Raw genomic sequence first — 12,680 nt, 5'->3', positions numbered from 1 at the left:
GCGTGTGGTGGCTCATGCCTTTAATCCCAGCACTTGGGAGGCAGAGGCAGGGACTACATAGCAAGTTCCAGGCCAGTTGGGGCTACAGGGAAACCCTGTCTAAAAAAACCCCTTTTTCCAAAAAAAAAAAAAAAAAAATCAAATCCGCCCCTCGAAAGGCAAAGATTTGCTGTGACCAGGGCTATTTAAAAGAATGTGGCCCCCGGCCAGCACGTATTCCTTCAACCTGCTCTGTCCATGAAAGGATACTTAAGGACTGCACAGCGCAGGTCCCCGCTTTTAAACAGTGTCTGATTTCTGGAGGCCACCAACTCTTTTTGCCTTGAGAGAAGTTCAAACTATGCTAACTCCACGAAAATACAGTATCGTTGAACAGGTATTTTATTATCATTGGTGTGTGTGGTGTGAGGAGGTGTGTGTGTGTGTGCAGAGGTCAGAGGACAACTTTGTGGAGTTGGTCCTCTCCTTCCACCTTTACTTGGGCTCTGGGGATGGAGCTGAGGTCATCAAGTACAAGTGCCTTTACCCACTGAGCCATCTCACAGGCCCTGAGCAAGGTTTTCAATTTTGTTTTGTTTTGGTTTGGTTTTGGTTTTTTATTTGTTCGGTTTTTTTTGAGACAGGGTCTCACTACATAGCCCTGACTGGCCTGGAACTCACTATGGCCTTGAACTCAAAGAGATCCACCCTCCTCTGCCTCCCAAGTGCTAGGATTAAGGGCATGCCAAGATTTTTAAATTTGAAATTCTGTTTCAATTTAGTCATTGAGTCCTTCGGCCTGCCAGGTCTTGGGTTTAACTGGTTTCTCTCGGGGATTTGGGTAGTGGCCAGCTTGTCCTTAGGGAAGCAGTGCTGTGTTCAGGTACAGCAATATTCACATGGTCGAGCAGTGGCCTCCTGAGTGGAATTTCCTAGAATAACAGCAAAATTCAGTGGTGCATACACTGTCAGTGCATTGCAGTGACCAAGAATCACTTTCCTATGCCCTGCCAATACTCACCTAAAAAACAGCTGTGGTGGCTCATTCCTGTAATCCTAGCACCTAGAAGGCTGAGGCAGGATTGTTTAAGGCCAGCCTTGGCCACAGAGTGAGATCCTATCTCAGAAGAACAAAAGAAAACTTTTTGACATTTTCCTTTTTCTTTTTTTTTGTAAAAGTTTATGTGGGGGCTGGAGAGGTGGCTCAGCAGTTAAGAACACTGGCTGTTCTTCCAGAGGATTTGGGTTCAGATCCCAGCACCCACATGGCAGTTAACAACCATCCATAACTCCAGCTCCAGGGCATCTGACACCCTCTTCTGGCCTCTATGGCACTGAATAACATGGGTGCCCTTACATACACGCAGGCATACCCTCATATACACAAAAATAAAAATAATAACACAAAATCACTTTGTACATTAAAAACAAACTTTTCCTTAATTTTTATTTGCTTTCTAGCTCATCCTTTAAGGTCTCTAAGTCTAGATAAACTTTCTAAACAAATCAGAGCTCATCTTTCCTTCCACCAAACCAAAGGCCTTCCCCTGCACTCAGAAAAGCACCAGACTCCCCAGGGTGTGTTCTCTCTCCCCCTCTCCAGAACACCCACAGCCCCTCTTGCTCACTCTTTAACCGCTATGGAATGTTCTGGGTCCCCCAAATATATCCAACATGCAACAATTCAGGGTGATAGATTTTTTCAGTCTTTCCACCTTACTCACATGAGTGGCAACTTTTCAAGTCTCGGGTCAACATTACTCCTCAGAAAACCCACCTCTCCCTACCTTATTAGAACCTCCTTCACCACCACACCTGCCCATTCTATCATACTGTTATACTGGCCCATGGTACTTACAATTACCTGATGTTGGGCTGGAAGAACTGGAAGGTGAGAAGAACCTGTTCCCCAGCTGGAAGAACTGGAAGGTGAGCTTCCTCCCTAAGTGGGTCCAGAACTTGCAATAGTGCCTACTGCCTGTAAAGGCATGGGAGGAGTGACTGCTGAGTAGTCCGCACAGGACAGGAGAAAGCAAACTACATTTAGCCCATAATCTCAGCCCATGAGCGCCGAATAGTTTTTATGTCTCTAAAAAGTTAAAAACAAGTCAAAATCTGAATGCTTCGTGGCACATGAAGGAAATAACAAATTCCTATTTCAGTGTTTATAAAAGTTTATTTATTTTCATTTTATTTGCGTATTTATTTGGTGGTACTGGGAACCAAAACCAGCACCTCATACATGCTAACAATGTGCTACATCATCAGCCCTTATTATTATTGTTATTTATATATATAAACGAAAACCTTTATTTTAGCTCACAGTTTTGGAGGGGAGATGTATTGTGCAGACATCTCCAGTAGGGGACAGCACACTATGGTGGGAACCTATGGTTGAGCAAAACCTCTCACCCAAGTCCAGACATGGTGGCCCAACATTCAGGAAGCTGAGGCAGAAGGATTGTCAGCCTGGGCTACAGCACGATGCCCTCTCTCAAAAAAACCTTCCTCAACAAGAAGTGAAAGATTGAAGGGTATACCCCCAAAGACCTCCCACTAGGCTCCACCTTTTAGAGGTTTCACTGTCTCCTACCACCACTTACAACCCAAAGAAAAGCTGGACCCAATGACACACACCTGTAATCCCAGCACCTGAGAGGCTGAGACAGGAGGAGTACTGTGAGTTTGAGGACAGCCTGGGCTATACTTGGAAGATAGAGGCAGGAGGCTCAGTTCAAGATCAAATTTGGCTACATAGTGAGTTTGAGACCAGTCTGGGCTACATGAGATCCTGTCTTAAGGAAACAAAACAAAACAAAATTAAAAAATTAAACAAAGTTTTCTTAGAACACAAGCACGCAGTGGTTTCTGGACTATCTATGCTAGTTTTTGCTATGTCACAGCAGACTGGCAGGGCAGTGACAGCACATATGGGCCACTCTCCCCACCTCTCACTGCCTGTGGCATACCACAAATCACACGGAGGCAGCCTTAACTTGATTTTGTCTCTTGGCCCCACAATCTAAAAACAAAAATGTTTCCTGACCTTTTTGAGAAAAAGTTTGCCAAGGCGAGTGCAGAAGGAGAAATTCTGAGGAACGCTGCCAGGGGAAGACTGGCAGGCTTGTGAACCTGAAGAATGGGATAAGCAAGGGACAAGCATCGGGGACTGGTAGACAGATGGAGGTGATCTTCACCCGGGTTCGGAGGGTAGTAGAAGGCAGTGAAGAGAGAACAGATTATGAGCTTAGTTTTGACGTGTGAAACTTGAGTGCCTGGGAGTTTAATCGGGATGGGAATTTGTAGCTTGAGAAGGGCAGTGGATACAGTGAACCAGGAAGTGAGGCTAATAAAAACAATCCTTTGTCAGAAGGTACATAGAGGAGATACCAAATGGGTTAGGAAGAAGTAGGTGGATCCTTGTAAGACTCCATTTTAAAATATTTTATTTCATGTGTATGAGTGTCTTGCCTGCATGTATATAGTGCGTCACACGCATGCAATGCCTGGGGAGGCCAGAAGAGGGTATAGGATTCCCTGAAACTGGAGTTATAAATGATTGCTAGCCACCATGTGGATGCTCGGAACCAAACCTGGGTCCTCTGCAAGAGCGGTCAGTGCTCTTAACTGCTGAGCCATCTCCCCAGCCCCAAGACGGCATATTTGGGCTGGAGCGCAGCTCAGTGGTACAGTGCTGGCTTGGCATGCCCAAACACAAAATGAAAACAAACAAACATAGCACCCTACGCATCCTTCCCACAAGTCACACGCTATTAGAGCTAAGCATCCACAATGTCACCCTGAGCTCTACTCTACTAACAGGAAAGCCAGGCACACCTACTAGCCACCATTTCTACTTCTCTCCATGGGTATAAACACCACCCAGGAACCCTAGCCTCTATGGAGAAAGGGGAATCTACTAATTTGGCAATTAAGGACAGGGGGATGCATCCTGACATTCTATCAAAAACCTTGCCATGTGTTGCCTTGCTGCTGTGAGTAATGAGGGAGAAGAAAGCTGCAAGAACAGCATCCCCTGGGTGGCCAGACAACAGTCACAATACCTTCCATGTATACAGGGCTTCCTGCTTTCCCACTAGTGAAGTGGGGGCCAGCAAAGTATTCACAATCAAGGTCTCCCCAGCCACCAGACGCAAGCTGGGTCTTTTCGGTATGAGAATATGGGGAGGTCAGCGGCATCTCATTCATGTTTCTAGGTGGAAACAGATTTCAGGGTTTCGCCTGGTGGCTAACAGATGTCAGGGATTCCTGCCGACTTGTTGCTAAGGGAACTTTTGTGAAGATGCCCAGAGTCCATGGAATCTAGAAGCCCTGCCCACCACTTTAAAGTCCTTCACAGAGCCAGGATAGCACACGTCCAGGCCAGCGCATAGCGTGGAGGTCCTGCTGGGCAGAGACAGACAGCGCTACAGCCAGAGGTGGATGCTCAAACTGCAGGCACTGCTGAACTGATGTGGACCCCCAAATTGAATGGCAGGATGACTCTGTGAAACTGGCACAATTTTAGTCCCAATTACATACCCAGGGAGCTACTAGCCCTAATTATACCTTTTGTGAACCGAATCAATGACCACCTGAAAAAATATTGGCATGAAGGTCAAGGTCACACCCACTTTAGGTAATTTTCGTGTTACGGGAAAAAGGCCCTAGATTAAAATCAATTTATGTAGCGTAGCAAACATCTCCTGAATGTTAGGCAGCTCAGAGATGCTATATCCATTAATTATCCAAGTTCCAGTCTGAAAATGCTGGCCTGGTATGCCAACAGTTTAGTGGACTGGCCCAGGCTTTAGGCCCAAGCAAATGTGATTTCAAATTCCAGCTTCATCATTTATTACAACATGCCTCTATAAAGAAATCCCTGGAGTTGAAAAAAAAAACAACAACAAAACAACAACAAAAACCACTTCTAGTATGGAAATAGAGAAATGGAGTCTCCAACTGGAAGGGCCACACCCCCTGTACTTTTCCTTCCTCTCATTTATCCAGCCAGGCCCCTACTATGGTCACCTTCTAACTGCTGTCTGCCACATATGTGCCCTCACTCTCCTTGGGAGGCAGTGAGTCTTTAAGGTAGCGCTCAATGAACCATGTATACTCCCATTTCTATTCCTGAATCCACCTCTCTTCCATGCTGCCTCTAGACTGCTCCTGTGACTGACTTTACCTACAGCACGTGGCCTAGTGATATGCCTGTCCTGAGTCAAAGCCTTAAGAAGGCCTAGAAAACTATCCTTTTATGTTCTTGAAAGCTGGCCACCTACTACCTAAGAATTTCAACTACCCTGAAGAGAAAGGTCATATGAAAAAGCCCTGGAGGGGGAGACACGTTGTGGAGAGAGGCCTCATGGAACAGCACAGGAGCACAGTTAGGTGTACAAGCTGGCCCTCTGGAGGATCCAGCCCAGTGGAGGCCCCAGGCCTCAATCCTTGGCTGCCATTTGATAGCATCTCTCTTTGCATTAAGGGTTTGCCAACACAGACCAACAGAAGAACTGCCCAGCTGAGCTCTGTGCACTCATAGAATCCTATGAGATGAGTTCTGGGGTGTTTTGTTACCTAGCAATAGAGAAACCATTCTTTCTTTCAGTGTCCATAGCACAGTCCACCAACTCCCTCAGCCACTCCTAGACCTGAGCCATATAATCACCTGAGCCCAAAATGAGAGAAGAGAGGAAAGAGAGGAGATCAAGTTCAAGGATCACAAGTCATTTCCACAGACCTAGAGCCCTACACAAAGGGAGATTTGCACCAGCCCTCGGATGGGTGTAGACACAGCCCCCTGGTGGAGGGTGGGTAGAGGAGGGAGGCTGACTCTCCATCCCAGAGACTTGGTGTGGTACCAGGACAGTCCCAAGGGCTTGTCAGGCCCAGGCTAGAAGTTCTAACTAAGCTTAGGAATTCTTATGGCCTGCTCTTACTTTGGAGAAAAGTCAGGGACCTGGAGAATCATGTAAGAACTCAGTAGAAGCCTCTCCTCCCCCAGAGATTTGGGGAAAGGATTTTGGAGGGATAATAAGATTGGAGTACAAACATAACAGAATTTTCCTTTAGGTGACGCTAAGATCCATGCCAGAGGGACTAGTCCTGAGAGGTACTGATATGGTATGAATGTGCTCTCCAGGAGTGGGTATTAGAAAGTCAACATTCAAATGTAACAGTATTGGGCAGTGTTTAGGTTATGAGGGCCTCACCCCATAAATGGATTGATGTCGGGTGTAAAAGGGCTGAGGCTGCAGAATCAAGCACCTGTGCTCTTGCTTTCTGCCTTCCTCTATGGGATGATGCAGCAAGAAAACCTTCACCAGATACCGGCAGCATCATATTGGAGTCCATATTTGGTCTTCAGGACTGAGAACTAAGTTTCTTTTATAAATTACCTAGCTGGTGGCATTCTGTTATGAAAATTCAAAATGGACTAAGACAAACACTAACAGACTTATGACATTACTTGTTAGTGGAAGGGATGCAGCCAGCATGCTCCACAGCCTCCTGCCTATCCTCACAACTGATGTTAGCAGAGTCAATCACTCCTCCTCCTTGTGGCTGAAGGCACCATCAAGAAAGACTTCTTCAGCTGCTCTGTCTAAGGGCCTTTATATACCCCAGCCAGTTCTGGGTGTTAGCTGCTTGGCCTTGTGATGGTTTGGATGTTCTCCAGAGGCCCATAAGCTAAAGATTCAGTCACCAGCCTGTAGCCCACATATGGGGTGGTGGAACTCTTAGGAAGTAGGTCCTAGTGGGAGGAAGTTAGATCACCAGGGCTGTGCCCTTGAAGGGGATCCAGAAGGCTCCTTGCTCCCCATCCTGGACACCTTGAGGTGAGCAGCTCTGTTCCCGTTTGCTCCCTGCCAAGATATTCTGCCTTACCTCAGGTTCAAAATTACCAAAGCCATCATCATGCTTGTTGGTACACACTTTTAATCCCATCGCCCTCAAGGCAGAGGCAGGTAGATCGCCATGAGTTCATGAGTTCGAGTTCCAAGCCAGCCAGAGTTACATGGTAAGACCCTGTCTCAAAAAAACCTTCGAAATTAAGAGCCAAAAATACAGCTTTCCTCCCTACAAGTTTTACCAAAGGCATCTTGCCACAGTGCACAGTGATAGAAAGCTGACTGGCTTAGGCATCATCCCTCTTCTAGGAATAGGTATGCTGTAAAGGGCTATTCCACACCCTAGTAGCCAAGATACCTGGGCCAGAGTCTTTGGGCATACCAGGGCCTTCATGATTCTCTAGAGTCCATCTTCTAGAAGTAAGGTATCTGATGTTCTATTTTGTCATGTCTTAGGAAACCTGACCAAAGAGATTTCACCAATGACCAGATCCTCCCCAACCTGACCTCCACTGAAGGCTGGCCATCCCCAAGGCAAATCCAGCAGGATTCTCGGGGCAAGCTCCCAATTCCCCTCCATGGTGTGTGCAAAATCAGGCCTCCTTCTTCCTCTTTCTTCACCTGAACCCCAGATGAAGAATGATCCACAGAGAAGTCCATTTTGCACATACTTGTCGGTGCCTTGCCCTCCACTAAGACATGGCTTCCTAGTATCACTCTTTCCACCAGAGGGTGAAAGGGACACTAGGTGAGGGGTATACCAGTGCTATTCTCAGCTGGGTGCCCACCACCCCATCCCTCCCCCAGGGGGCTGAGGGGGTTCATTCTGTCTAGACTTGCTTCCCCTACAGCTTCCTGGCCTTCTGAACTCCACACCCACAAGGAGCCACCATCAGGTACCCTAGTGTCCTGGTTTCCTGAGGTCTCAGGATTCTATATACCTGCTACACTCTCTATCCACTTGCCACTCCCTTGGAAACTCTGCTTTCCCAGGTTCACCAGTCTGTGAGGACTCAGCTCATCCCATTGTGTGTCTTCTATTCCTTCCCTGGCCTCAGCCTAGTGGTCCAGCTGTTTCACACTGGAGGATCCCAGATACCAAGAGCCTGATCCCCGCCCTGTTGGCCTGAAAATCATCCTATTCAGTATGGGGGGCCATGGGGCCAAGTCTATCCCTGCCTCCACCTGCAGGAAGACCAGCAGGGATGCTCCAGGTTGTCCCAAGATGCAGCCATCCTCCTTTCAGCCCATTAGGGATGCTGCCACCAACATGGTAACGACAGGGCTGGTATACAGCATTTTACATCCTTCCTTCACTGACCTTTCAACACAGCTGATCCTAAGCAAGTGGGTTTCAGAAATGGGCAGCCTGAGCTGTTAGTCCCGTGTGCAACCACCACTCCTTAAGTGGCAGACTGACTTGTCTCACACTATCATGTCTTCTCTAATCAGTAAAATGTGGACCATGCCGGGTATTGTGGCACAGACATGTATTCCCCCACAGAGAAGGCACAGGCAGGAGGACTCCAGGTTTAAAGCCAGCCCAAGCTATACAGCAAAACCATGGCTCAAAACAAATAAAGTTTCCTAAGCTGAGGACAGCAGCTCACTTTCACAGAGCTGTCAGGGGAACATGCCACAACTAGTGCCTGGTGTTGGTACTTTGAGAGTAGAGATCTCAGTGGCACTGTTCACACAGGACACTTTCAACGTAAGATGCTACTAGTAATAGATGGGAGGGGTCTGAAAGATCTCTAGGTACCAAATTCTGTAAGTGTCAGGGGATATGACAGACATATCTAAGTCATACCAGACGATAATTCTCCTTCGTTCCCTCGACCTGTCCACCCTCCCTTTCAGCTCCACTCCTCCCCAGCCCCACCCCACCCTGAAAAAACAGAGCTACTCTGTTCTTACTAACGACCACCCAAAACGGATAGCTGAGTGCAGCCAACAACACTCCTCACCAGACAACCACCAGGCAAATTTCTACATCAGTATTTCCTGGGGAAATGTGGACGCCAAAAGAACTCTTCAAATGTATGTCTCTCACAGGGCTTTTATACCAGGAGCCACAAGGCTCAAGGTTTCCCTGTAAGAAAAGGACACCTGTTCTTCCTTTTACAAAGTTCTCAGGAATGGAACTGAAAAAGGCTGAGGGACAAATCAGCCTTTCCTGCAGGTATTGGGAATACAGAATCATGAATTCTCAGAGCAGACTATGCTTAAGAACCCCTGGAAGCTCATTCCAACCCGGGAAGCTCATTCCAGCCTTTCACCAGCAGCCTTTGAACTTCCCACAAATGCTGCTGATCCATTCGGAGGAGTTGGCTCTCTCTACCTGAGGGAACCGTGGAGTGCTTCCAGGCGGCCAGGCAAAGGTTGGATAATGTTTCCAAGGGACACTTCAGAGTCCTGCTCACCCTACACCTATCTCCCTGCTATCTCTCCACCTCATTTTGGCCCTGAGTTGCATGCAATATTTTCATTCAAAATTTGTTACTTTGTTATTAAGTAGGTCCGCCTAAAATGATAAATTCAGTCCCCATGATTTGAGCTGGGTTTTACCAGAACGTTTAGGAATACACAATTGGGGGGTAACCATTAATTCAGTCTTTATGACAATCCTGGGGTCAACAGGCTATTAGTGTAAAATCACACACCCCCAACACACACAAAAGACTTTAGAAACTTGGGCTCTCACTCAGACTGTGACCATGAGCTCAGTGATTAGAGGCCAGCAAGGCCTCCGATTGTCACCTAGACAATAAACAACCAGCTGACTTGGCTCAGAAATTCTGTGTAGCCTTGGGGCCAAGCCAGATCATCAGGAACAAGCCACTTTCGGGTACCCAGCCCAGGGAAGGGGTGTTTCCCCGGCCCCAGCAGCATCTCTGGCTCAAGCCTGCTGCCCCAGTTCACAGCTGACTGGTACATCTCAGCTGACCAGCAAGAGGGCGGCCCCGAAAGCAGCCGGAGCAGGGGCAGCACCAGGGTTGGCGGGTCAGCAGGAGCAGCGGGACTGGGAAGCCACCTTTCGGACCCCTGATGGTCAGTCTGTGCACCTTGCTGAGGCCACCAAGCTCCAGCAGCCCTTTGACGGCCCCTGTCACCAGCCGCCTGCTCCAGAACTCTCACAGGCAACAAGTTCTCGCTTCAAGGCCCCGGGAGGCTCGGGAGGCCCGGCGCGAGGGGAGCGCTCCCGGGCTGCCCACACTTGGGGACCGCCCGCTGCCTTCGCCCCCTGGAGACCCCACGTCGGGCTGGCAGCCCCGGGGTCCCTCGGGTGGGAATGGCTGCCACTTCCCCGGGGCTGGGCCGGCAACAGGTCTGCGAGCGCACGGAGACAACCACCCCGACCCTGGTCCTCGCCGCTCACCTCCAGCAACTGCACATAGCTGGCCGGGAACCAGCCGCGGAGCCCATCGTCCTTCTCGCCTTCCCACCAGCCACCGTCCGGGACCTGCAGCAGTGTGAGCAGCTCGCCCGCGGCGAAGCGGAGCCCCTGGCCATGCCGCTCCCCGGAGAAGGGGTAGAGGGTCCGGCAGCGGGCGCCGGCCATGGCCTTGGCGCCCGGGCTCACAGCGCAGCCTGCATCCCTGCCGAGCCCCACGAGCTGACCGGAGGCTGCGCGGGGTCCCAGGCGCCCGGAGCTCGGGGCTCCCGCGCTCTGGGCGCGCGCCGTGCCTGGGGTGCGCCGGGGTCCCCAATCGCTCTGCCCGCTTGGAAGCGGACGCTCACTGACCGCGCTGGGCTCGCCGGCTGCGCTGGCCCTGCTGGCTCCCGAGAGCGAGCGGCGACGCCCCCGGGCCGGGCGGCTCTGAGATCCCCGCGCCGGGCGGGGGGCGGGGCTCAAGGGGAGGAGACCCGGGGGCCGCGGGCTCCCGAGACAACTTCCCGGGGACGCGGCTCGCGGGTTGCCGCTGCCAGGGCGGGCCAGGGATGCCTGCGCGCGCCGAGGGGCGCAGCTGCCCGGGGAGGTAGTACCCGGGGCATCCCCCTCGGCGGGGCTCGGCCAGGGCAAGCGGAGCCGGGAGGACGCGGAGGGCGGCTGGCAGCTGGTGGCCGGGCGGGGACTCTTCCCAGGAGACAGGGGCGGGTTGGGGGCCGGGCCAGGGCAGCCACGCCCGCCGAGGGCTGGGCGCTCCCTGGCAGAGGGGCTCCCCATCCCACCACCCAGAGCCACTGGGATGGAAACGCCCCTCGGTACCCAAAGACTCAGCCTGGTGGCCAGTGCTGGGCAGCGCCGCCTCCCAGGTGTCCGCGAGGGAATGTGTTTGTGGCTATCATTGTAGACTATGAAGCCTGGATGAATTTGACTCACAGGAAATTGAACAATGGGTAAAGACAGGTTTGAAGCCCGGCTCCGAAGCCAGGAAGCCCGGTGGCCGCGTGTCACACTGGAGGGACAGGACGCGGAGAGGAGATGTGGAGATGGAGACTGAGTTTGTACACTTGGAATCAGCTAAATGGAGGAAAGGCTAAACAAAGGTGAGAGGAATCGCCTCTAGCTTCGCACTGAACAGGTAGGAGGGCTCAAGGTCCACTCCTCAATTCTAGACCGGCCTGCTGAGAAGTGTTCACTCCTTTAGTCAGTCAACAAGTATCTGTAAGGTGCCTGCTGTGTTCCATGCAATGTAGGAAGGCTGAAGATCATTTGGATAGGACCCTGCCCTTGAGACACTTAAAGAACCTCAGGTGCTAAAAAAGCTGACCTTTAGAGTACAGAAGGAAAAAAAAGCACATTCCCTTGCTAGCTTAAAAATTATATTTCCTGGGGCTGGAGAGATGGCTCAGCGGTTAAGAACACTAGTTATTCTTGCAGAAGACCTGGGTACAAATCCCAGCACCCACATGGCAGCTAACAACTGTTGGTAACTCCAGTCCCAGGGGATCCGACAGCCTCTTCTGACCTCCACCGGCATTGTTAGGACACAGGTGCACTACTTACCTGCATGAAGGCAATACACGCATACATGTAAAATTAAAAAAAAATTTAAATTATATTTCCTAACTTATAAGTAGCTAGACCTTTTAATATCACTGTGGACAATCAGTTGAGCATCCCTAATCCAAAAATCTCAAGTCTAAAACAATCCAAAATCCAAACCTTGCAAATGCTTCCACTGTCAAAACATAACTGCAGCCCTGCATGGTGGCACACCTGTAATCCCAGCCTAGACTTGTGCTGAGCAATACATGTTTCATCTCAGTATGGGAGGCAGAGACAGACTGATCTCTTGTGAGTTTGAGACCACCCTGGTCTACCTAATGAGAGTCTATCTCAAAAGCAAAAGCAAATAAGCAAAAACAATCAAGTTATACTAGCAAGGCAGTCTGGAGGTAGCTCATTATGTTTATGCAAATATTCCAAACCCTGAACAATCTTGTCCCTAACTCTTGTGATAGGTATACACAACCTGTACTTGTAACTGCCTATTTGTTCCTCTTGTTCTGTGACCTTGTTTGGCTGATTCAGTTGAGCCTACTTCTCAGCAGTGCATTTTAGGCTTGCATATCCATGACAAAGCCTTAAATTCTTACATACCTGTCTGATTTTGCACAGGCCTTTCTTTCCCTAGCTAGTGGTTCTCAGTCTTCTCTCACATTAGCATACTCAGCCAGCCCCACCAGCTTTAAGGGTCATACCTGAGCCACAGCCTGCCCGTTGTCTTCTCACCAGATTATCAGCTGCCTGCTCCCCAGCCTGAGCAATTAACTAGCACACACTGTCTATAGTATTCCATCAGGCACAAACCTCTGCTTGGCCAGGAATCGTGGGGAACAAAGTCTTCACCCCAGCTCCATTAAAGTCCTGTGAAGGGCCGTGTGTGGTGGCACACATCT

At 49.9% G+C, this 12,680-nt stretch overlaps 1 protein-coding gene across 4 annotated transcripts in view; it reads right to left on the bottom strand.

Moving 5' to 3' along the window:
- Positions 1 to 10,883, bottom strand: part of Gas7 (growth arrest specific 7) — a 264,772-nt gene extending 253,889 nt beyond the window's left edge. For 2 of the 4 annotated variants that reach the window (XM_008855723.2, XM_008855724.2), the window contains exon 1: positions 10,213 to 10,883. In XM_008855723.2, coding sequence (XP_008853945.1) covers positions 10,213 to 10,395 — 183 coding nt within the window. In that variant the 5' untranslated portion in view covers positions 10,396 to 10,883. The remainder of the gene's footprint in view (positions 1 to 10,212) is intronic. The other 2 variants (XM_008855725.3, XM_008855726.3) reach the window with 1 other exon arrangement.
- Between the last annotated feature and the right edge of the window lie 1,797 nt (positions 10,884 to 12,680).

This window comes from Nannospalax galili, unplaced genomic scaffold, assembly GCF_000622305.1.
Source record: "Nannospalax galili isolate Female #2095 unplaced genomic scaffold, S.galili_v1.0 scaffold146, whole genome shotgun sequence".
Classification (NCBI taxonomy): Eukaryota; Metazoa; Chordata; class Mammalia; order Rodentia; family Spalacidae; genus Nannospalax; species Nannospalax galili.
The sequence above is the reverse complement of the archived record's forward strand: the minus strand, read 5'-3'. Positions and strand labels throughout refer to the sequence as shown.